Here is a 25,790-nt window from a genome sequence, read left to right on the forward strand (position 1 = left end):
TCTCAGAGTCGGCTTGCAGGAGCCCAACCGGCAACAATCCCACCCGAGCCCTCCACAGGCTGGACGTAACCGGATTTCTCCCAGGGATGCCCCGGAATTGCGAAGAGGCAACAGACTCTAGATGCCTTCCACTGGCATCAAGTGTGATGAGGGCACAGTCACCCGTAAAATGTACCCTCTGTACAGAATATGAAATGCCAGCACTCTCTAGCTCCTGAGGAGAAGTGTGGTCTCTTCTCCGTGAAAAATGAGAAAGATAGGAGATTTCAAAAATATCTATGATGCTAAACTACAGATGAGCATTAAGACACTTTTTTTTATATATAATGAATTCCAGAAGCGTGGCCCTTTTTCAGATTTAGAGGCACGTACCTTTTCAAAAACAGGCTCAGATCAGAAAAAGACTTTGACTTTTTCCTTGAGTATTCTGGCACATCGTGGATTTGGTAAATTTGCATAAAGTTGAAAGGTACACTTAGTGGTTTTCTGGGATTCCCTGAAATGAATTTCTGTGGCAAGAGGCCTGGAGAAAGCACTTCGCTTTTCTCCTGACTTGGCACGCGGCCATCTGGTTTCACGGTCCTCTGTTGCAAGGGACAGTGTATTTTCTCTCCTCACATTTATCTCCTTCCTGAGCAGGTGGCTTGCACGTCTCCACTCTGTCTCTTTTGCTCTTTGCCTGTCTTTCCCTATTTGTCCCCCTCCCTGGACTTCTCTGTCCCTGTCACTTCGCCTCTCCTCTTCCCACCCCCTCCCTCCCCCCGCCGCCTCCCCCTCGCTGCTCCAGCCAACGGTGACAGGGAACATAGGCACATTTTCATAATGCAAAAGCAGCCTTCCGAAGCCCTCGTTTTGAAAGCCAATTATTGGAATTTCTTATGTTGGTTTTGTAAATCCCTTAATGAGGTGACCCTTTCTCCTGCACCCCTTTATGTCTGTAATTCCTTCTGAGGCTCCTGGTACGGGTAGAGAAGGTTTCCTCCTGGCTGCATTTCCCTCCCTAGCGAAAGCCACACAGCAACTTGAGGAGGCTGACTTGCCAGATGGGAACCCGTAGCACAACCAGCCATATCGGTTCTGCTTTCTATTTATGGGACCTGAGTCCCACCAGCCTTTTGCTGGGGCAGGATGGCTGCCTTGAAGCTGTGAAAGCAACCGAGGGCACAGAGACGATTTCTCGTACGTAAGCAGCCACACAGCACTGAGGTTAGGAGTGGGCCGCCAGCCTCACAGGGGCCCGAGCCGGATTCCTGGTTCCCCCAGTTGTGAGTTGTGTAACTTGCCGCAAGTGCATGGGCCTCGATGCCTCAGTTTCCCCATCTGTACAATAAGGACTCGAGGGCCCACAGCAAGAGGCCACCGTGAGATTTAAATCTGTAAACAGCAGCCCCTGCCACCATGATAGGTTTCTCCCCCAGACCCATCCGTGTTGACCAGGTGAGCTCCAAAATCAAGTCAAGGTCAGAACTCGCTGGAGAGCTTTGATGGACACCACGAGGCAGCCTCGTGCCCGTGTTTCCTGTGAACAACGTCGAGAAGCGCGCTCGCGTTGCCCTGTGGCCATCTGCACAGGAGCCGAGCTGGGGAAGGAGCAGGTCCCTTCCTTGGCAGGACAGCCCCCATCCCAGGTGGCCCAAGGAGGACACCCACGCCCTCGGCTTGCCTTCCCCTCCTGCCCCTGCCTGTGCCCGCGGTCCCAATATGCTCCCCCACGGCACACTGTTCCTTCTGCGGCTGCTCTCACGGGACGCCCTTTCCCTGGTGACTTCTCCCTCTGGCCGCCACAGGGGCTACTTCAAGCTTCCCACGCTCCCCAGCTTCCACTCACTGGTCACACATCACCCACCAGTGCGAGGTGCTCCCATGGACATGCACGCACACGGGCGCGCACACACACACACACACACACACACACACACACACATGAACGCATACGCCCTTCTGTTTGCGTGGAGCCTGCCGTCTGCTGCCCTCCCCCTCCCCACCACAGTCTTCCCTCCCTCTGCTCTGCATACATCCTGTGGCTTCTTTTTCTGCTCAGTATTAATGAATCATCCGTCTCCTTGCAAACAGCGCCTCACTGATGAGATGGCTCAGACCTTCTTTCAGGGTTTAATTCGAAATAAACAGAAGGCTCGCCCTTCCTAATTTGAGGGGGAGAAACACGTGACTTTGTCTGTCTGACGTGGCATCTGCCAACCTCTGCCTCCCCTGCCCCCACCCCACCACCGTGGCCCCCTCCTCCCTGGAGGGTCCCCTGCCCATCCCATCTCTGTCTCTGTGCTGCCTTTTGGCCTCTAACCTCCTCCTCATTTTGCTAAGAGGCAAGGTGCTGACCATGACATCCAGGAAGGCTGAGGCTGGGGGCACGGAACAAGTGCAGAACGAGGGACTAAAACAAGCTATTTCACGTACAATACTCTGCTCTCTGTTTCCATGTGAGTTCCTTATTGAACACACAGTGATATCAAGAGCTAGCATGTACAGAGTTCTTACTACGGTGCCAAGCTCTGAAACAAGGCACTCGCAGTAACTCATTCAATCTGCACAACAGCCCAATGAAACAGATACTATCGTATCTATGACATAGAGATTATCTTGCACAGAGAATTCAGTGATTCGCCCCCAGTCATGCAGCCACGAGCTGGGAGCCAGGAGCCGAGCCAGGCGCTCTGCCTGCCGTCTTAGCCCCTGCACATCCGGAGCTCCAAGGGAGAGGTGGGCCTCCCAACATCCTGAACCTTTGCAGGTCACTGGAGTCAGGGGACCTCCGAGATGAGCTAGTGCCTCGGTTTCCACATTTCTCAAATATGCATGACTGTATCTGCCTTATACGGGGCTGTTGCAAGGATTGAATGATTACCTTCAAAGTACGAGAACAGTTCTCGAAGTCCTGTAAGTTCTGCAAGTATGGTAACTAGATCAATCCACGTAACAATTACTCATTATTTTTATTGTTTTCTTATGACGGTGTCCAAGGTAATGTGCTAGGTGGTGGGGGAAATGCAAAAGGCATCAAGACTCCTACCCTGGAGCAGTAGGGAACCTGAAACTGGTCCACAAATAAATGCAGGTTGTGGTGAGCGCCAGTGTAAAAGTTACAAGCACCGGGTTAGGGAAGAAGGAAAAGTTTGCTTCAACACCCCTGGGGCAGGCGAGGCACCAGTCAACAAATATTGACTAAGCTCTCACTGTGGGCTGGATACTCAACACTGGGGTGGGGAAAAAGAACCCGGCAAGGACTGGGCCTCGAGAACCTCACAGCTATCGGGGCAGCCGACAGCCCTGGTTCACGGAGGTGGCATCTGGCCTTAGGACAGTGAGAGGCAGGGACTAAGATCAAGAGGGGACTTCTTAGAGGATGTGACAATAACCTGAGACTTAAAGAATGACCAAGAGTTAACAAGGCAAAGGTAGGCTTTGAGCTGACTGGAGAGAGGCTGGGATTCCAGCCAGTTGAGACTCAGAGTGAGGACATTTCCGGAAGAGACAACTTCACAAACAAAAGCATGTCATTCTAAAAGGGCAGGCTGTCCCTGCAGAGGGGTAAACAATGAGTCCAGCTAAAGCATGAGAGAAAGAGCTGGAGAGACAAGGCCTAACTGTAGAGAACCTTGAATATGTTCCATGCTGAGGAATTGGTTTTGATCCTGGAGCGTTGGGGAGCCAGTGGACCTTGTGAGTAGTAGAGACTGGGCTTCCAGAAGAGTTACCTGGCTGTAAACGGAGGTGAAAAGGAGCGGAGTGGAGAGAGTCAGTGATGAGGGCCCAGTTCTGAGATTACTACAGGAGCGCAGAGATTCGGACAGTCTTGCAGGAGCAAACCGGATGGTAGGTCACTACTAAGTATATCAGTCAGCTTCTGCTGTGTAACAACCCCCCTCCCAACTCCAGGATTTAGTGAGTCTGCAATGTGGCTGAGCTCAGCTGAGATGGCCCATCTCTCCTCCACATGGAGTCAGCTGGGCTCATACACACCTTTGTAGCCAACTAGCAGTAATGGCTTCACCTTCATGGGCACAGAATGTAGGGGTGCTTTAGGAAGGAGAAGCCAAGCCAGGCAGAGCAGTATGGGGTTACCCCATGGGGGTGGGCATCCGGGTCTTCACCCAATGCCTGCTGAGGACAGGGCAGCAGAAAAGGAGAGTGACCTCTACTTTCCCAAAGAGACAGAGCATCAGACTTCTAAGCCCCAGGCACCTCGCCCATCATCTTTCAAGGGAATGAGCGCCTTCTGCTTGGAGAACCAATTACATTGCCACATCTGTACAAGGTCGGACCACTGGCAAAGGGCTCTCCCACACTGGAGGTCACTTGATCCTGGCAACTACACAGCAATCCTGGTTTTGTCATATTCCCAACTCTACAGAAAAGGACACTGAGGCACAGAGAGGCTAAGCAACTTGCCCATGACCACAAGCTAATAAGTAAAGGACTCAGGGGGCACCTGGGTGGCTCAGTCGGTTGAGCGTCCAACTTCAGCTCAGGTCATAATCTCACAGTTGTGAGTTTGAGCTCTGCGCCGGGCTCTGTGCTGACAGCTCAGAGCCCAGAGCCTGCTTCGGATTCTGTGTCTCCCTCTCTCTCTCTGTCCCTCCCCTGCTCATTCTTTGTCTCTCTCTGTCTCTCAAAAATAAATAAACATTAAAAAAATTTTAATAAATAAAGGACCCAGGATTTGAACCCACACTGCTTGACCTTCAAGTTAGCCCAACAAAGGGAGAGGGACAATTGTGGAAGAGTGACTTATTCCAAGAATTGCAGATCATTCTCATCCAAAAAAGGAATTTGAGTTTAAAAGGGGTGAAAATGAGGCTGGAGAGGTTGGAAGGAGCCTAAAAGTTCAGACTTTATCCAGATGGCGGGGGGGGGGGGGGGGACTTTGAATGATTTTAAACAAAGGAATGCTAGATATTCAGCAAATGGTAAGAGAATGGATGGATAACCAGACATTTGTAAAGATCACTCTGGGACAGTGTGCAGCTGGGGGAGAGGGGGTTAGGTATTATAATCTAAGCAAGAAATGCTGAGGGCCTAGCCAGGAAGACTGTCCAGAATGGACAGGGAAAAACAAATTTGAAAGGTATTTCAAAGAATTATCCAGGATGGTTAGCCATACAGGATGAAGGAGAGTACAATCCAGAAAGATTCTCAGATTTGTGGCTTTGCTAATTCAATGATGGTGCCATTCCCCAAAACGCGGAACATGCGTGTTTGGGATTTATCTGCACACAGATGTTGGCCGAGTCTGCAGGAAAGCAATGTGCTTCTCCATAGACCGTGTGTAGAATGACACAGGCCAGGCAAGGGCAAACCGTGGGCAAGACCAACAGTTAAGGGTGGGAAGAAGACAGAAAGTCACATCCAGGAAGGACAGGAGAAGACCAGGAGAGAATCCTGGAGCCAACTCAGAATCTAGTTATTCCCTATCTGATCTTATTTTCTTCTTAGTACTTAATAGCATTGTATTATATCAACTCAACATTGCACTGTGTGTTTATTCGTTTGCTGTCTGTCTCTCCCAGTAGAATGTAAACCCCGCTAGGGCAGGAGCTCTGCATCCCCAGAGCTTCAAACCAGGCCTGGCACATAGTGGGTGCTCAATCCAAATTTTCCGAGTGAATGTTGAACCTGCCCTGAGAAGCAGTTCTGCAAATACAGGCACATTCCCTGTCCTGTCTTGACGGTCTGTAGTTCTGTACTTTGGCCATTAGGTGGCGCATCCACGGGAGGGAGGAAACCGGAGGCTGGGGTTACCCATGGCCCAGAACCTGACAACAGGGCAGAATGACAAAAGCAAGCAGTGGGCGGATCCGAACAGCAAAAATCACTCATCCACTCCCTTAGTCAACATCTCTCAAGCACCAGCTGCAAGCCAGGCCTATGCTTCCTAGAGCCCTCTGAAGTCGGGTTGTGGAGGGGAGCTCACAGGCATAGGCAGAGCCTGTCGGGCATCCGAATGGGGATATGCCATCATGAGTGATCGTGATGAGGGCAGGAGGGTTGGTGGGAAGGCCTGGGAAGGGCTTCCACAGCTTTACGGGCAGGTCTGTGGGTGGCTCTGACTCTAGCAGAAAATATTACAGGGTCAAACAAACCTGGATCTAAATTCCAACCATACCGCTGATCTGCTGTGTTATCTTCGCCAGGTGATTTGCCCTCTCTGAGCGTGTATCCTCCTCGACACTATGGAGATCCCAGTTAGTACCTATTTGCAAGGATAATGAGGATAAAACAAGAGGGCCCTTGGCACAGTGTCTTTCACATAGCACCAAAACTAGATATTATTCTTAAAATATTGGACATAATAACCAGTATTTGCATAAGCCTTTACACAGCTGTCTCGGACGTCTCCCTATCATAAAAGTAATCTTCATAATAATCCTGCAGGTATCTTTATTACCCCACTTTCCGATAAGAGGGTGAGGGTTGTCAGATTATGTAACTTGCCCACAATCATACAGCTCGTAAAGTAATGGACTCAAGCCAGGTCCGGCTCAGCAAACATATATGGGGTATCCCGAGAGGCGGACGCTATGCCAGGTGGAGAGGATCCAGGATGAACGAGGTTGCAGTCTAGGGGAGAGACTAACACGTGCAGATCACGTCCATAGACCAGGTTAGCTACCGAGATAGAAGAATGCCCAGGATCCTTTGGGATCACAGACAAAAGTCATTTGGGCCAGCCCTGGCCAAAGATTCCAGAAAGACCTCAGGGACTGGGAAAGCCCTTAGCTACGCCTTGAAGGCTGGGTCACAGTGACCCAGGAGAAGACAGGGAATGAGAACTCTAGCATTCCAAGTTCAAGAGATGCCCTGGGCAGAGGAAATTGTTTTGAAACATGCTCACGCTGGGCTGTGACTTCAAACCCAGGATCCAGCAAGCAGCGTATACCCTCTCTCTGACTTAAGTGCCAGGAAGTCTTGGAGGCAGTAGGGCACTAACAAAGGGAGAACGGCCCCCTATGTGCTCTCATTGTCCAATGAGCTCTTGCTTCAAAGCACTCTCATCAGTTTGTAATTATTCTAGGGGCCCTCCAGGGCAGTGCTCCTCAAACACTGAAGTACATACAAACTATTGGGGGTGGTTTTTTATTTTTTTATTTTTTTTAATGTTTACTCATTTTGAGAGACAGAGACAGACAGAGCATGAGCAGGGGAGGGGCACAGAGGGAGAGGAGACACAGAATCCTAAGCAGGCTCCAGGCTCCGAGCCGTCAGCACAGAGCCCGACACGGGGCTCGAACTCACGGACCGTGAGATCATGACCTGAGCTGAAGTCGGACGCTTAACCGACTGAGCCGCCCAGGCACCCCTGGGGTCTTTTTGCAATGCTGGTTGTGATTCCAGAGCTCCTGGTACAGCCCAAACATCTGCATTTCTTAACAAGCTCCCAGGTGAAGCAGCGGCTACGGGACCATCCTGGGCACACGCTTTGAGTAACAAAGGTCTCCCCATCAGCGTCAAGAGGGCAGGCTGTGTCTGGTATTACTCAACCATCTTATACTCAGATTGTGACATGGAAGAGGCTGAATGAACGAAAGGGAAGGATAAAGGGCAGAAGGTAGAAGGGAATAATGCTGAACGCTGGTTGGCCTACAGGCCTGAAGCTAAAGACAAGAGATGGGCCCGGGGATTCTCCCTCCGTGGGGTCAGCTCTGGCACTCCCAGCATGAACTAAGCCCACGCCGTACCCCACCCAGGTCCCTTGGGGCTGAACACCAATGCCTAAAAACAAAGACGAGGGGCGCCTGGGTGGCGCAGTCGGTTAAGCGTCCGACTTCAGCCAGGTCACGATCTCGCGGTCCGGGAGTTCGAGCCCCGCGTCGGGCTCTGGGCTGATGGCTCGGAGCCTGGAGCCTGTTTCCGATTCTGTGTCTCCCTCTCTCTCTGCCCCTCCCCCGTTCATGCTCTGTCTCTCTCTGTCCCAAAAATAAATAAACGTTGAAAAAAAAAATTAAAAAATAAAAATAAAAACAAAGACCAGCAGTGTCAGCAGCAAACCTCATCCTGCTCTCGGCCAAGTGTCTCTAATCTGTCACCATGCTTAGCCCACAGCCTTCTCCCCAGCCTATGATCCAAATTGGGCTGGTGTCCCTCCTCCACCAGAAGGCATGGTGCTACCTCGAAACAGGCTGAGAACCACCCCCGCTCCCACCCCCAAGCCATTCCAGCCCACGCTGCCCTCTCCAGAAATGACAGGAAGCAGCTATTCCCCCAGCGTCGCAGCATAGAGTTTCTGCACTGCTGTCCCAGGGAGGGCTAGCAGGCTCCCCCTTTTTGCTACCCACCCCCCCCAACACTCACTCATCCACCATCCCCAACTCTACCCCACCATACACACACACAGAGTGTAAAAAGTGCTGACCCCAAAAGTCAATGCCCATGACAGACCTCCCACCCAGCAATCTTCAGTTTATTAACTCAACAAATTCTTGAGCTCCTACTATATGCCAGGCACTGATCCAGACACAGAATTACTGCAATGACCAGGACAGATAAGGCCTTTCTTTGGTGTCAGGAAGCCTCCTTTGTAATATGGGAAGACAGATAATAAATGAACCTGGCGATAAGGAAAATAAAGTGGGGGGATCTAACAGAGAATAATGGAGGGGCTATTGTACAGGGTGGCCAGGCCCCCCTGAGGAGATGACATTTAAGCTGTGTCCTCACTGACAGGAAGAAGCCAGCAAGACAAGGATACAGAAAAGAGATTCCAGAGAAGAGCAAGGGCAAGGCCCGGGCCAAGGGTGAGCTTGGCTTGTTCGGCAAACAGGAAGGCGGTGGGCAGGGTAGAGTGGGTGAGGGGGTGGTGGAAGTCAGTCGCAGATGCAGCCCAGGGCTGAAGGTGCAGGTGCTTGTAGGCAGCAGAGAGGAGTTCAAACTATGTTCTAGGTAAAGTATGAGCCACTGGCAGGTTTGAAACTGAGCAGGGACACAACCGGATTCATGTTTTTAATAGAACACTTGTGGAGAATGCACTGTGTGTGAGTTGAACGAGACCCAGAGCTGCCCTCCTTAGCTTAGCGTCTGCAAGGTGCTCTGCCATGCCGTTGGGGGCAGGAAGGTGGCCTGGCTGACCTCCCACTCTTCCTTCTCCAGCAACCACTGGGCAGAATAACCCTCTGTGTCCCTGCTGCTGGCCTCTGTCGGCTGACAGGCCCCATCTGGGCTGACGGAGCCTCTGAGGAATCCCAGAAGCGTGGTCAGGGGCCTACTTAGGTGACCAACTGGATTTGGGAGGAAACGCCCACGGTGCTGCCCTTGGCCTGGCACCAAGGGCATCTTCCTAGCCAGTTCTGGTAAGGTTGGCCAACTGAGCAAACCAAGACCAATGAGTCAAATGAGCTTCTTGCTGTATAGTCACTGGGCAGGGGCAGTGAGCACTTTCAGAACAGGGCAGAAACCCTCTGACCCCAGCTCCACTTTGCCCTCTGTCCAGCTGGTGGCCTGTGGGAAGAACAGCCAGATGGTCACCCGGAGCCTATGCTCTAGTCCAGAAGCTCAAGGCCTTCTGATCGCAGGATCCCTTCTTAGAGTTAGTTGTGGGGCTGGCTGGTGCTTCCTCAGCTTTTAGCTGTGGCTTTTAGGCACAGAATCTCTTGTTCCCTGAGACGGTATAAAGAGCCTCAGGTATATAAAACGGATCAAAGCTTCACCTCGCTAGTGGAGCCAAGAGGCACTTCCCAAGCCCAAGTCCATGCTTCTTTGCACTCATTCACCGATAACTTTGGGCAGCACTTGTGCTCTCTGACCTCAGTTTCCTCCTCTGTCATCGCGGAACTCAGCCGTGTCTCCTTGCAACAACTTGCCACACAAGCCCTCTTGCCCTTTGCAGCAGAGCTCCGAGAAAAGTCCTCAAGGGCCCCCTCCGCGCAGCGAGAGACGCGGGTGCCCCATGTTGCCCACCCACATGTGTGGCACAGTTTGCAGGGCAGAGCAAGAGGGGAGACCACCCCCCCCCCAAGCCGCCTGCCCCAACCCTGGACTCTAGGAGAGCAAAGTGCGTGGGCCAAGCAGCCCTACAGTGGTAAGGCTGGAATTGGCATGATCCGTTCCTTCCACAAGCAGCGCCCAGGAGCCAGCCCTTGAGGCAGGGTTGTGCCCCTCCTCGGGCCAACATCCAGCTCTGGAGACCGGCTCTGCTTGGGGTGCACTCGGGCCTTCCTCGGGCCTCAGTCACCCAACAGTTAACGCGTTTCTTCTTGACTGACAACCAGCATAACACCAAAACAGTCAACTATTTTTATCTCCGGATTAATCACAAAAGGCTAACGCTTCCACCTTCCCTGTGATTAAAAATTAGGAGACCAAACTCTATAGTGGTTCAGGATAATAACCAATCCTGTGAGGGCGAGGTATGAATAATGCATCTCCAGGCTTGGGCGGCTGGCGCCTTCCCCCCCCACCCACCCCTCCGCCTGGGCCCCAGTCCCAGCTCCAGGACCCAGGCCTGAATGGAGACGTAATGAGTCGCCCCCTTCCATCGAAGCAACAGCTGCCAAGAACGACTGTTGATTTCTATTCAGCCTCGTGGCCCCCAAACATCCTCCCTCCTCACCCACTCCCACCCCCACACCCCAGCCCCATCCGCACCCCCTCCTACCCCATCTGGTGTGCAGCGAGGCGAAGGCCAATCAATAATGCATAGCTACATGAATAACCGCATGATAACCACTTATTTGGGAAGATATAATCAGGACCCATTCTGCGGCTGGGGGTGTGTGTGTGTGCGTGTGTGTGAGTGTGCGTGTGTGTGCGCGCGCCTGGGTACTCACAAAACAGGGTCCTCCTCCCCCCTCCCCTCCTCTGCACGCCCTCTAATCCAATATTCCAGAACACAGCAGTAGGCAGCAAGAAGGAAGCCTGGCCCCTCACTGCATTGGGTTTCGAGAAAGCCCTCCTCAGGCTCCATGCTGTGATCACAGTGTGCTGTGCACCTGAGCAAAGGCCCAGAGACCGTGGGTTCTCAAACTTGGTCACGCACCAGAATCATCCGGGGAGTTGTAAAACCTCCTGGTGCTTAGGGTCCACCTCCAGAGATTGGGACTGCCAACAGGACTTTTTAAAACCGCCCCCGGAAGATTATGATATGCAACCAAGGTTGAGAACCACTGCCTCAGACCCAAGAAATGTCAGCGCCACAGAGAACTTTCCAGATCTCCTGTTGTCCTTTCATATGTTGTATCTGGTGAAATAAAGCCACCAGGAGGGACAAGCTTCCCCAATTTACCCTCTGATTTAGGGCACTCGCCACAAGACCACACCAGTTGGCTCTTCACTGGGGAACCCACGGAGACAAGGATGGCCAGGTGTTTCTTCTATTCCCAGAGCTGCCAATGGTTCTTTCCATCTCCCCTGGCTCTCCCCAAGCTCAGCCAGAGCACTCCATCCTGGGCACCTAATGGAGAGAAAGCTTCCACCACAGAAGAAAGCCCCAGCCCAGCCCTCCCGCCCAGCCCGTTGCATAGAGACAAAATTCCCCTCATCGGCAACTGTCACACCCACCCCCCATTTGTGGAAAGCCCACATCAGCCTCCCTTTTGCTCTCTGGCCACACCAGCACCAAGGAGGCCTCTGGCACTGATGAGGGAGTTTGGGGTGGGCAGGGGGTGGGGGGTTGTCCTTATCATCCAGCCCACAGCCAACATCTGCCTAAGCCCCGAGCCCCCTGGGGAGGCCAGGCCGGGTTGGATGAGGCCAACTTCCTCCCTGGGCCAGGATCTCGGGTGGAGTTCTGGGGCTGATGATAGCGTCTTGTAAGCCCTGATGGTTTGTTTTTCCTCAGAAAATGGAAACTTGGGGGTTGGCACACACTGCGCTATAGTAATGAACCGCGCCTCCTCCGAGGCCAGGAAGGAACAGGGCAGGGCCACTAGTGGAAGGTGTGCAGCTTTGGGTGTTTACCTGGAGTTTTCCTGAGGAGACTGGATGCACCAGGAGAGTGGCAGATGGGGGGAGGCCCCGGGCAGGGGAGGGAAGCCAGGCAGGTTGTGGGAACGTGCCCTGAGGGGCAGAGGCTGGACAGCACAGCCTGCTAGGTCAGAACTGGCCCGGCCCTGCTCTCTGGTTCTGCTGCATCAGTCTTCTCTGAGCCCATAGTGCAGAAACTTACACAGGACCTGGGTGGAAGGATAGACTTTCCCTGGCAACTGGGCAAAGAAGGTCTTCTGTGCTGGGACCCCATCTCATCACCCAGTCTCCTCTTCATTCGTTCACCGAGCAAACATGCGGTTCAGCCCTCCCCAGGCCTCCGGCACTGACCCACCCAGCCATTCCCTGGGGAAGGAAGACCAGAGATTCATCAGGTGGTCTCCAGGGAGACCTTCCCCTTCTGCGGTTTGTCCAGGGAGGAGAGTCAGGAAGCTGCAGAGGCCTGAGACCCTCCCTGTGTCCATAAGCATGAACATAAGAAGAGGCTCTGTAACCTGAGGCCAGTCACTTAACTTCTCTGGGCCTCCTCTCCAAGTGATGGTCATCTATCATCATAACTGCCCATCCTACATCCCATGGTCACCGTGGGGATCACAGGGGTGACTCCAAGGGACTTGGGCAAATGTTTATGGACTTTATGCCACCAGGCACTGGGCCCTGAGCGGGGCAGGGTGGGAGCCTCAGCCCCTGCCGTGGATGTCCTTTCCCTGTGGCACTCCCATCTCGAGAGCCACAAGTCTCCGGCCACCCTGTGATGAACTGCAGCGGGAGAAGTGGGCAGCAGAGATCCCCGACTCTGGGATGAGGCAGTTGGAGCCACTCTGGAAGAATCCGGCACTCAGGAGATGCCAGGGGTCACACAGCCATCTGAAACACTGACTCAGCCTTCCGAGGAGTCCCCTCACCTGTCACCTGCCCCCCTGCAAGGAAAGGGGCTGGCTGGGAGCTGCAGGTGTCAGAGGACCCGGGTGGCATCCCTGGCTCTGGTGCTGATGCTGCTCATTCCCCGAGCGACCTTGAGCAAGTCATTTAATCCTGCTGGGCCTCGGTTTCCGGATCCGTGTAATTGGGATAATAATAATGTTTACTTTGCAAGATTGTTGTAAGGATTAAATCAGACAACAGATGTGCCAGTGCTTTGTTTAAGAGAGAGAGAGAGAGAGAGAAGTTAAAAAGAAAGAAAGTACAGATAGTATCTAGGCAGCGGCGCTTTGCTTCCCGATCTGTGAAACGAGGCTAATGATGCCTGCCCTGTCCCCTCACAGGCGCGTCGTGAGCTTCGGATGAGATGATGGCATGAACATTGTCTGCAAATAAACATGCAGTGCATATGTCAGAGATTACTGCTGTTGTTGCTATTATAGTTAGAATACAAGGGGATTATACATTTTATTAAAGTATAATTATTGTTTGTCGGCGGCTCCATAAAATCCGCCCAGCCCAGAGCCTGCCAGCCCTGCCGGAGGCCAAGGGTGCCCTCAGCCTGACCTCTCTGCTCCTCTCCCCGCAGTGCCGCCCGATGACCCGGTCATCCTGGGGGGCCCTGTGATCAGCCTGAGGGCGGGGGACCCACTCAACCTCACCTGCCACGCAGACAACGCCAAGCCTGCGGCCTCCATCATCTGGTTGCGGAAGGGAGAGGTCATCAATGGGGCCACCTACTCCAAGGTGAGGCCTGGGGGCAGGAGGAAGGGCGGGGCTTCGTGGGGATGGGGCGGGGCCTCATGGGCGTGGGGCGGGGCTGCGTGGGGAGAGCCACCACTCCCCATCTCTATCGCTCCTGCTCCCTCTGTGTGTGCTTTTTGTCTCATTCTTTGCTACCTCTCTGTGTCTTTCTTTTTCTCTCGCGCTCTGTGTCACTTTTTCCCTCTCGTGCTGTGTTTCTATTTATCTGACCTTTTCTGTTTCCCCGACTGTGTAACTCTGCCTTCTCTTCTTTCCTGGGGTAATTACTGGGCTCGGCCAAGACCCTACGAATAGAGTATGGTCGGAGGAGGAGACTCAGGGGCAGAAGTGGCCAGGGCCTGGGGTTGCCAGATAAAATACAGGACACCCAGTTACATTTGAATTTCAGTATAAGTATGTCCCAAATATCACATGGGGCATCATTATGCACCATACTAATCTAAAACAATTATTCATTGTGTGTCTGCAATTCAGATTTAATGCAATTCAGAGTGTCCTGTATTTTTATTTGCTAAATCTGGCCACCTTTCCAGGGCTACTGGGTAAGGCTGTTAAGTTCTCCCCGGCCCCAGATGCACCTGACTCAGGGGCCAGGGAAGGCTGGAATCCAGCCCATACTCCCTTACCTTGCCCTGCACCCTGCTCTACCTACCTGCAGGGGTGCCTTTCTGTCATTCACATGAAGTGCCATGAATTGGAAATGCCCTGAACTCACCCCTGTATTAGTTAGGTTTTTTTATTTTCTATATTTTTTGATGCTTTGACATCTCAAAGCCTTGCAGATGAGGAGGGACTTTCACTCCCAGGGTTAGCTAATTCCTGGAGACAGCAAACCAAGGTGCTGAGAACAGGCCTTTGCTGGGCCAACCTAACAATACCGCATCCGTACCCACACCTCGTCCTTTATCAGGCTGGCAGTCCCAGGTGCGAATCCTCCTACCCTAAATCCTCAGGGCTGGATCCTGGGTAACTAAAGATCACTCCTAGGGCCTAGAGCCTGTGGAAATTGTTCAGACCACCCAATCCTAAACTCTTTCGGCTGCCCACGCTGCCTTGTCCATTCTTTCCCACAAAACTACAATAAAGACTTGCACCGTATTTTCCCCTCGTTCCCTCTGTCTCCTGACCAACCCTTCCGCCCTCCGTGGAGCCGCAAGCGAAACTGTGAGGAACAAACTACCTTCTTCATGGCAGTCATCTCCTGAGCTGCCGGCCTCACCCCTACCTGAATAAAAATAAAATCCCAGGGACATGTTAAAGCAGCTTCCACCAAACTCCAGTCAAGTAAAATTGTAAATAGCGTCCTAGACTGCATTTATATACCACAGAGCCTTTAAAGATGAACAGGACTGTAGAGGAGGGCCGGTCCAGTTCCCTTGATCCGCAGGTAGAAAACCAAGGCCTGGCAAGAGAAGTGACTGCCCTTCTCAGTTGGTGAGTGGCTGGAAGGACAGTCTCATGGTGCCCGGGGCTTCACTCCTTCCTGTGTTCCTCTCAATACCGCCTCAGACAGATGGGCGGCTGCTGAGAGGTTGTGTCAGGCCCCAGGGCCAGCCAACAAGCCCTGGCTCTGAAACTAGAGGTCTCTCCTCTCCCTGTGGCTCTCCCTGGCCTCAGAAAGTGGGGAGATGCATACGACCTGTTCCCCACTCCCACCCAACCACCAGCTCCACTCCCTGGGTCTTAAAAAGATAAGCAAGGGGGTGCCTGGGTGGCCCAGTCAGTTAAGCGTCCGACTTCGGCTCAGGTCATGATCTCGAGGTTTGTGAGTTCGAGCCCCACATGGGGCTCTGTGCTGACAGCTCGGAGCCTGGAGCCTGGAGCCTGCCTCGGATTCTGTGTCTCCCTCTCTCTCTGCCCCTGCCCCGCTCAAGCTCCGTCTCTCTCTCTCAAACATAAATAAACATTAAAAAAATTTTCTTTTAAAAAGAAAATAGAAGCAAGGCTTTCACCATCAGCGGAGGGTATGAGGCAGGACTGATGCTTCTCTGAGGGTGTGTCCTTCCTATCCAAAGCTGACCACCCCATCAAGGCCTCACGCGGAGCCTGGTGCCAGAACCCAGGACAAATGCCTTCCCTCGGGCATAAGTCCACCCAGGGGGAAGCTGCCCATTGAGAAATAAATCCCTCACCCATGTCCTGGGCTGGAGCCCCTCTGTTGTGTTATGAAATACAAAAATACAGCACAGGGAATACATCACCCACATAAGGATGAAAAGGAAGGTAAGGGGTGTTCCTTCCTATCTGGGCATCTGTCCATTCCCTCTCTGAAGTTGGGCCAGCCTGACCCCTGCCAAGGTTTACTTCCTGCAGAGGACACACCCCCATGGTAAAGAGAAAGGTCAGAGTCACCGTGCTGAACCTGTCCGGGGGCCGCCCTTGCCCCCAGCATGTTGCCCTCATGATGTGGATTTGGCCCCGCTGAGAGTCTGGAACCATGCTACAGCTGACCAGAGCAGGGAGGCTCGCTCACCCTCTGTCCCACCCAACCCTGTTCACACTCCCGCAGGCCTATGGCCCGTGTGACAGCACCAGGCAGTGAGGGGCCAGCATTCCAGACCCTGCTCTGTGAACCTCAGGAGAGTCATTCCTTGGGCATCAGTTTCTTCTCCCATAAAACAAAGGGGTTGGATCAGACTCTCTGTGTTAGTAGGCTCGGGCCGCATAGCAAAATACCACAGACCAGTGGCTTAAACAATAGGCATTTGTTTCTCACAGGTCTGGAGGCTGGAAGTCCAAGATCAAGGTGCCAGCTCTGGTGACTTCTCTCTTCCTGAAAGACAGCATGTTCTCTCTGTGTCTTCACATGGCCTTTCCTCTGTGTGTGCAGAGAGAGGCAGATCTCTGGTGTCTCTTCCTCTCCTTATAAGTACAACAGTCCTCTTGGATCAGGGCCCCACCCTTATGACCTCATTTAACCTCCGTGACCTCCTTAAAGTCCCCATAGCCTCATGTAGTCACATTGGGGGTCAGGGCTTCTCCATATGAATTCTGGGCAGGGGGACAGACCCGTCCATAACAGGCGCCTGCCGTCTCTGACAAGGTATAAACCTACAACTTGGAGCTCACGGAGAGGGGGGATGATCCAGCAGTGTTCACATAGAACCAGCTCTATGGGCTATCAGGCCCCACCCCTCTGCCTCCCCGCTTCTTCCGGGATTGCAAGGACCATTAACACAGGCACTGCCGACGTCCGGAAGGCAGAGCAGCCCCAGACAAGCTATGCATGAGGGGCCAGGGCCATGAGCAGCTGAAACAGACAGGGACAGAGAGAGAGATTGAGAGAGCGCACAAGTGCACACACAGCCAAGCTGTGTCCAGAGTCCACAGAAAAGATCCCCCGGGGACAGCCCTGACAGCCCTGAGTTCTCAAGCCCTTGGTATGTGTCACATAGTGGTGGGTCAGCCCCTGGGCCCGGGAGCTGGGCAGCCTCACTTTGAATCCAGCCTCCACCACCTTCCAGCTGCCTAACCTTGCCGTGCCTCGGCGTCCCCATCTATACAGTGGGACCCAGAACGGCACCGGCCTCAAGGGATACCTGTGAGGCTTGAATGAGAACCCTGCCTGGGCCCCTCCCTTGATCCTCACAGGCCCTGGGGTTCGCCCTGCTGTCTGCTTTCCTAGATGAGAATGCCCACCTCATGGTCGGGCTCCGTCACATATTATGGTGATTTAATCTCTCTGCCTCAGTTTCCCCAGCTGGAAAACAGGATGACATTAACCATGGACGCCCGTGAGGATGGCTGAAACACGGAAAAGGAATTATGCATTGAAGGCACCTGGCATAGAGTCAGAGCGTCGGTCGTGTTAGTCCCTCCCCTCAGAGCTCTGCCTCACTCACCCCGCTTCTCCCTTCTCAGAGGTCACACAGCAGTCCTGGTTTCATGGAACCTTCTTTCTGCTGTCCAGCAGGGAAGCAGGGGAAGGATGAGCTGGTAGGATGGAGGGCGGCACTACTGAGGATGGCCAGGCCCCTTGACCTGGGAGGTCAGTCAGGAAAAAGAAGCACCCTCTGGCCCACTGCCCACCCCCCAGCATAGGCTGTGGTGCCTCTCCCTAAACATGCTGTCACCAGAGCCCTCCTGGCCCGGTCGCTTGGGTGCATGCCTGGGACTCTGGCAGGTGTCTGGCTGGGGCAGCATGGGAGCTGGTGGCAAGGCTTCACTCCAAGTCCTCTCCGACTGGACGTCCAGCCTCAGGCTGCCTTCTCTGGGCCTGGCACCAGAATGGAGGCCACATGGCATTCATCTGGAAAGCCAGCAGATTCACAAACCAGGGGAGGCACGACAGGTTAGGGAAAAGGGGGGAAGACGAGCCGGGCTGAGCCCAGAGACAAATCTTCCCGGAGAGCCAGCTTCTTGCTCCATCTGTTACCTCCCCAACAACTGCCAGGTGGCAGGACGCAGCCTTGACCCTGATGGGGGAGGGGGAGCCGGAAGGAAGGTTGTTTGGTCTTAGGACCCTCGAGTCGTGTATGTATCTACCTTGAAGCCCCTTATTCTCCAGCCCTACCTCTCTGCTCCCTCCAGCTTCCGGCTGCTGCCTGCCCAGGGGCCACCCACCCACCATCAGGACCAGGAGCCTCCTTAGGGCCCCTGCTAAGAGGGACCCTGGAAGAACACTCCTTAAGGCCCTCACTGGGACCCAACTCCCTCCATGAGCCCCCTCCACTGTGCCTTCTCTCCCCACTAGTCACCCCGGCTCTGCCCTCCACCCCCTCTGTTTATCTTAAGGGCCTAGAGTCTCTACCAGGGTGGCAGTTGCCTGTCATCTGGGCCTCCTTTGTGAAGGGCATCCATTCTCAACCAGGGCACAAGACTGGGGTCCCTGAGGATGCAGGGTCTGGGGCAAATGGCACTGTGGTTCTCCACCTTTCCTTACAGCCCTCATTCAAGCCATGTGATCACAGGCCATAATGGATCCCCCAGGCAACTATAAAAAGGGGAAAGCAGAGAGTAGATTTAAAAAAAAAAAAAAAAAGGACACGGCAGGTGGGGGAGGTGAGTGAGGAAGGGAGAAGAGAGGAGGCCTTGTTGCCAGGCAATCAGGCCTCACTCAAGGGCTTTCCAGTCTGTTTGCATATCAATGAGCTTCCCAGATTTAGCACCAGGGATGGGGCACCCACCCCCTGCATTCCCTCCAAATCTGCACATCCACCGCTCCCCACCTGTGGTTCCCACCCAGACATCACCAGGCCTCCCATCTCTTGGGGTGCAGCCCGGCTCTCCACTGCCCAGCTGAGGCCCTGGGGGCTTTGGAAAGAGCAGAGCGGCCACTGCTGGACGACCGCACACAGGAAGCGCTCTGTCCCCTCAGCCCCACCTCCAGGTCACTGCCAGTTGAATGCCAAGTGCCTGCCCTCAGGGATGGCACAACGGGGCTGGGTACACAGGAAGCTGCAAAGGGCAGGCAGGGTAAGCGGCACCTCACACAACCACTGGGACAGTCTCAAAAGTTCCTTGGAAGTCCCTAGTGGATGGAGGCCAATGGACACAGAGGAGTGGAAGCCCACCCATGAAGGCTTCTGCTCTGACACTCCTGTGCACCTGCCTCTGCTCCATATCTACATACATGGGTGGGCTGGGTCCCGGTAGAGCCTCGGGAGCTGCCATCAGGGTCCCATGAGCCAGGCTGAGTGACTCTGAGGTTGGGGGTTAGCAGCACACTTCTGCCCACCAAGCTGGAGGGAGGGCTGCCCCAGGTCTTAGAGGTGGTGGCCCCAGAAACAAAGTGACTTGCCATTAATCATCCACTTACACTCCCTGAGCTGATCTGCATCTTAATGAAGGTTTCTGGAGCAGGAGCTGGGAGGCTGGGGCCCAACGTGTGTCCCCAGAGTCAAGTTCAGTGAAGGGAAGACAGGGAGAAGGAGCCGGGAGGGGAGGGGAAGCAGGCTGTGACAAGAACCAGCAAATGATAGAATGTTCCACCTGGCCTGTACCTTCAAGGCCACAAAATCCAAAGGCTTCATTTGCATGTGAGAAAAGGGGAGAGTCGGGAGATCTGTGAGAGGGAAATGTAGGAAAAGAAGAGAGAAAAGAGAAAGAAGAGGAGAGAAGATAAGGAAGACAGGTGGAAGGAAGGAAAACCAGGTTGAGAATTGGGACTGAGGCCAAGTACTGCCTGCGGAGCAGACAGGCTACCGGGCCAGACGGGGCTCGGCTTTACACCTGCAGGTCGGCCCACCAGCCTGGCCCTCCCCAGGACCACCCTACTCCATTGCCTGCACACTGGCGCTCCTCTGCCCAGGGTCTGGATCCCAAGGAGCTGGAGCTCAGGGTGAGATGCTCAGAGCCTCTCCCAAGGGGGCGCCAGCTTCCGGCCCTGCCTTCCTCTCGCTCTCCCCTTGGTTAATGAACACGTCTCCCTTTTCTCTAATTAGCTGGAACAAACAACTTGAACCAGAATTTTTAGTTCCCAGAAAAGCACATGCCCGGACACAGTAAATATGTCATTAATCATCATTCTGAGGCACAGGAGCACCCTGGGTACTGGGAGGAAGGGAAGCAGTCAGAGGGCCTAATTAGGAGCTCAGGCCTCCCCGCTCCCCTCCCTCCAGCACCCCGGCAGCTCTGTTCCTTTCCACCAGGCAGAGAGCAGATCAATTGGAGAGGTTCCCGGCAGAGTCAAACTTAATGTAAATGTTCTTGTTAGCACAAGGGTAAAAGTAAAGGAAAGGGGATGAGGAAGAACAATACCCACCTCTTCCCCCCCCCCCCCACCCTACCCCAGGTCTTATTTCCATCCAGGAAATTGTTCTTATTATCGCTTTGCTATTTATAGACACATGAAGTCTGCTGAAGAGTCTGGAACCGTTACTGTGGTGCGGCCACAGCTCCCTCTGCTCTGACTTGGCTTGGGGCTAAACCGCTCTCCCCTCACCCCTGTTTGGCTGGCCTCCAGTTTAGCGCCCTGGCCCTGAGACTGATCTGCAGACCCTTATCCCACTGACTTATCCCACACCCACCCCTTGGCTTGCTGGGGCTGAACACATCGCTCCCCCCGGCCCTGGCCCAGTTCCAGAACCCCTCTGCCCAGGGCTGAGGCCCAGGAAAGAATGTGTGGTGAGGCCTCAAGCCACGGGAGCCTGCCCAGGCCTAGGTAGTTCTAGAACAAGCAAGAGAAATAGTCTGGACCACTGCCCTGCTCTGTGGATCTCTCTGGCATCAGGACCTGGCTTTGTCTAAAGCTGGATATGCTGTTCTAGACAGAGGCTCATGTCATGTTCTCCTGGTGTTGGAGGCTACAGGCTTTGCCCCATGCTGAGAAGGACCCCCCAGAACTGAGGACCCAGAGAGCAGGTTCCAGCTGCCTATGTGCTGTTAAACAACAAAAATTCAACTAAGTAAATGTAAAGATCTAATTGGCTTTAGTAAATGATTCATAAATCGGAGGCATCTCATCTAGGAACTGGAAAGTTCCAAGGAGGTCTACAAAATGGAAGGTTTTTAAAGGCAGAGAAGGGGCAGAATAAAAGGAAATTATAATCAAAGAATGAATTATTTCAGGCAAGTTCACTCTTAGGAGGCGGTAACAGAGGGATGACCTCCTCCTGCTAACCAAGAATTTCTAGGTTGGCTGGTGAAATGTCACATTCCGGCAGGGCTGGGGTTTGAAACTGCATTAGGTTAAGTGTTAAGTCCTTGCTGATGTGGGGCCCTTAACATAAGTAACTCCATTTTAGGCCTGCTTTCTCCTTTTCAACACTGCTGAGTAGCTCAATGAACGTAAAGTGCTTAATCCCTCGAATTGTTTCCACCTTCAAGTGAAGATCATATTAACCACCATCTAGCTTTCAGGGAGCCATGGTGTGAGGGTCCTGGGCTCTGGGGGTCACCATTCTCAAGTGCAAATCCCAGCCCTGCCTAACAAGTCCCCGACTCACTTTGAACTAAGTTTTCTACTAAGTGGAGATAATGCTCCCTTCCTTGTGGGGTCCGGTGAGAACAGTGTCGCTGTTATCTTAAGGGAGGTTTTGAGAAGTAACGTCTATTCGTCTATCCCGTGGCCCTAAGCAAGCCAAAATAAGATGGCGTCCAGCACCCTTCTCTGGAGGGGGTTAAGGAGCTTCCCAGGATCGGAAGTCTCTGAGTACCGAACAAGTCCAGTCCCACCTTGGAAGTGGCTCCCCTGCCTGACACAGCTCCCCAGCACCTTACCTTAGTGGATCACCGTGAGCTCGGGGTGCGGTGCGGGGCACCAAACTGATGGGGAGGTAGCCGGAAGGGGGCGCAGCAATGATGGCGGAACTAGCTGCAGCATGAGCCCCTGAAAACAAAGGGATGGAAGGCAGGAGACCGAAAGGCTTTCAGGCATTGCATTTGTTCCCAAGGACTGCCCTAACGAAGCACCGCAACTGGTGCTTAAGACAACCAAAATGTATTGTCTCTGGGTTGTGGAGGCCAAAAAATCTGAAAGCAAGGTGTCAGCAGGCTGTGATCCCTCCAGGGAGAGTCCTTCCTTGCCTCTTCCACTCCCGGAGGCTCCCAGCGTTCCTTGGCTTGTGGCCACATCGTTCCGGGCTCTGCCCGTCTTCAGGTGACCTTCCTTGTTTCTTTCTGTGTCCTCTCCTCTTCGTCTGAGGACATTAGTCATTGACTTTACCCTCTCCCCCAAATCCAGGATGATCTCAAGATCTTAACAAGTTCCCAATTACTTAGCTTATCTCTGAAGACCCTAATTCCAAAAGTAGTTGCCATTCTGAGGTTCCGTGAAGACATGCATTGGGGGAGTGGGGACGCTCTTCAGCCCCCTGTCGGACCCTCTTACTTTTCTCAACCTCAACTTGAAGGGTAAGTTCGGTGGAGCTGCGTGGGCTCTCCTGAGCTTACCTGTTTTCTCATCTGTCACGTGGAAGATAATGGCATCTGTCCTGCCTGTGATGGGTTGGGGCTCTAATGAGGTCAGGAAGTGAAATGACTTGAAACGTTGGAAGGGTTCACATAGATAAAGCAATACCTGCATCCCCGCTCCAGCCCTGCCCTTACCTCCATGCCCCCATGCACCAATCTGCCGCTGGGCGCATTCTCTGTGCTGCCTGCAGACCCAGAGGCTCCCCCCAACACCAGAGGACACCTGCAACCTGATTTCCTTTGGGCCCAGCCTGGTTTCTTTTACGCTTTGGGGTATACAAGTCCAGGCTGATTGTCCCCCATGATAGAAGACCTTCTAGTTTCTGTTTCCTTCTGCAGCCCAGTGCTCGAGTAACCCCCCAGCTCTCCACAGAGACTTGCACCCCTGGGTGTCCCGACCTGAGGGCTCCTTCTCCTTCAGTGAGGCTGGAGCATGTCTTCCTGCCCAGGACATCGCCGCTGAGTGACATGTGGCCTTCTTTCCCTGCCCTCCTCCCCCCTCCCCCCGCCCGGCCCCAGACTCTGCTTCGAGACGGCAAGCGTGAGAGCATCGTGAGTACGCTCTTTGTCTCCCCCGGCGATGTGGAGAATGGACAGAGTATCGTGTGCAGAGCCACCAACAAAGCCATCCCCGGAGGGAAGGAGACTTCAGTCACCATCGACATCCAGCGTGAGTACTGACGTGGCCCCCAGGCCTGGGGCAGGAACCACCCGGCAGTCCCTGCCCGGAGCACGGATTGGGGGAAAACGCCAGGCCTGGATAACCAGCTCCCTAGAGCCACACGCCAGCTTCTTCTTGCCCCCTCTCTGGGGGGTGTCCGGAGACAGGAAATGGGTCAGACAGCTCCCCGGACTGGCCGGGTTTGTATTTATGGGCACCCAAAGGTCTTGTCCTTCTTATTGTCACATGAAGTAACAACATCAGATGAGGATCTTTGGCAAATGACATGGTCAAGCCACACGTCCAAACCTGTATGAGGTAGAACTTCCACATCAGTAAATATCTGAGTCAGTCCCCGGGCCTGCTTTCACCAGAGGGCCCCTTCTTGAAGAGGAAGCCAGAGCAGAGATACTGGGGGCCACAGGGTGTTTGGGGCCCCGGAGTGGGTGAGCAGCACATACCCTACAGAAGCTAGGGACCCAGGGGCCCCTCTCGTGGAAGGGGCGGTCAGGGAGAGAAGAAGAGTGGTCATTCAGTCAGCCCACACTTTCCACGTAATATTTCATCTTTACAACAACCATTTGGGTAGGTGTGACAGTGGTCCCTACGTGGGGACACCGAGGCACCCAGAGGTTGATCAGCTTGCCCAAGGCCACATAACTGTCAAACACAGACAGCCTCGCTTTCCAGAGCCCGCACTGGTAACCCCTCCTCTACACTTCCCCACAGCGGGCCCTCAGCGAGCGTCTGTCCTCACGATTAACGTTAACAGGATTGATGCGTTAAAACTCCCCCAGCATCCTATTCCAAAAGTCACCTAAAAAGACTCCTTAACAGTCTCCTAAAACCTCCCTAAATTTTCTGTCAGCCCCGGAGAACAACAACAACAACAACAACAACAACAAAAATGTTCAACAAGGTGGTCCTGCGGCCTTCCTCCCAGTACCGGACTAGTTTAGGTCTGAGGTCTCAGCACTCAAAAGTTGACTTTTCTTCTCTTAAATCCCCCTCCCTGCCAGGGAGCGTGAGGCCACCATGTGCCGGGGGCTGTTTTGGTGCTACACTAAGCACTACAGGCTGGCATTCATTTCCTTCTTATTATTTCATTCATTTTAAATCAAATTCATTTACAAACCTTTCCCAACAGCCTGGCTCATCTCAGCCTTCTGGATTCTGAGCTCCACCTGGCTCCGCAGGCAGGGATCTGGAGTCCAGAGGGGCGGGGCCCAGTGAGCCGAAGTCCTTACTCTGTCTAGAATCCTGGCAGCTGCCACTTAGATCCCACAGGGCAGAAGAAACAGTTGTAACCCTCAGTCCCGCTCTAGAGACTCAGACACAGAGGAGTTCTTGGAGAAGGCTTCATCTTCTCTGTCCTCACTGGCTAGTAACCCCCACTCCCTCATCACCACCAACTATTCTGTTCCTCATTTAATGAGAGCCAAGAACAGTGGGGCTCTTGCCAGACCCAGGACCAGGCTGAGGGGAGGGAGCCGCTCACTTGGAGGATCCCGGATCCCGTGAATACGGGGCTGCCCTGAGGGGGCTGCCTGTCCTGCACCAGCCCTGGCTGTCCACACCCACCAGCTTCTTCTGAGCAGCAGCTGTGGGCCCAGCTCTTGAGAAAAAGCAAAATACTCCGGGGATCAGGTGGTCCAGCATGCAAAAAGGCCCCACCACCATGGGCTGTGTGGGCCTAAGCTTGTCACTTTATTCTGGGGATACCTGTTCCTTGTCCTGTGACCGAATGATGTCCAGAGTTTCTTCTTGCCCTTGGATTGACGGTGATCAGAGCTGTCTTCAAACACAAGCCAGATCTGGGAGGCATGTGGGTGGGGGACAAGAGACATCCAAGCCTCCCACTGCTGGGCTGCCGGTGTGTCCCCCGCCAAGCCCCAACCTGGTCAGGAGGCCCACGCCAGCTACGGAGTCCGCACGAAAGGAGCCAGCCGGCAGCCCCCCACGGCAGCAGCCTGGCCCCGGCAGGGGGACACCTGGCGGCAGCCACACTCCCCTCCAGGCCATTCTCCATCACACCAGGAGAAGCTCTCCTGTCAACAAGAAAGGCATCATCCTAATAGCCCACCAACTATTACTAATGCCCTCTAATGAGATGATCAATTCACCAGGGCACACAGATGACGGTCTGCATCAGAGGAGGAGGACGCCAGCCTTGCCGGGTCTCTGCGCCCTGGCTGGCTGTCTTTCCAAGGACACCTCAGCCCCAGGAGGTGGGAAGCATCAGGAATGAGATCGGAGAGTAGCCGAGGACCCAGGTGCCCGGTTCCTAGGTGGGCCCCGTCTAAGGCAGGACAGGGAAGTGGTTAAGGCCACAGCATTCTTCCTGGTTTGAATTCTGGCTCCTGCCCCCTACTAAAGGATGTTGGCCTGGTTAGTTAACCTCTTTGTGCCTCAGTTTCCTCATCTGTATGTGGAAGTGGCAATGCTGACTTCATCTGGTGGCCGTGAGGATCAAATTAAGTCCTTCAGGTGGCATTTGGAGCACAGGGCTAGGCACAGGGGGAGCACTCCACACCCGCGAGTGTCCCCGTGTGCGGTGCCCCTCCCAGCCCTGACAGGGGACAAGCCTCCGTCCATTTGCGCCCTCTCCTAAGGTGCTTGCATGGATCTGCCCAGCAAAAGCACACGCTCCCTCCAC

The 25,790-nt window shown here is 53.8% G+C and overlaps 1 protein-coding gene across 5 annotated transcripts in view; it reads left to right on the top strand.

The window, feature by feature from the left end:
* Window positions 1-25,790, top strand: part of KIRREL3 (kirre like nephrin family adhesion molecule 3) — a 554,399-nt gene that overhangs the window by 498,512 nt on the left and 30,097 nt on the right. For all 5 annotated transcript variants that reach the window (XM_086678697.1, XM_086678698.1, XM_086678699.1 and 2 more), the window contains exons 6-7: window positions 13,445-13,602; window positions 22,993-23,143. In XM_086678697.1, coding sequence (XP_086534823.1) covers window positions 13,445-13,602; window positions 22,993-23,143 — 309 coding nt within the window. The remainder of the gene's footprint in view (window positions 1-13,444; window positions 13,603-22,992; window positions 23,144-25,790) is intronic.

Source organism: Puma concolor, chromosome D1, assembly GCF_028749965.1.
Source record: "Puma concolor isolate L17-30 chromosome D1, mPumCon1.1.hap2, whole genome shotgun sequence".
NCBI classification, from domain to species: Eukaryota; Metazoa; Chordata; class Mammalia; order Carnivora; family Felidae; genus Puma; species Puma concolor.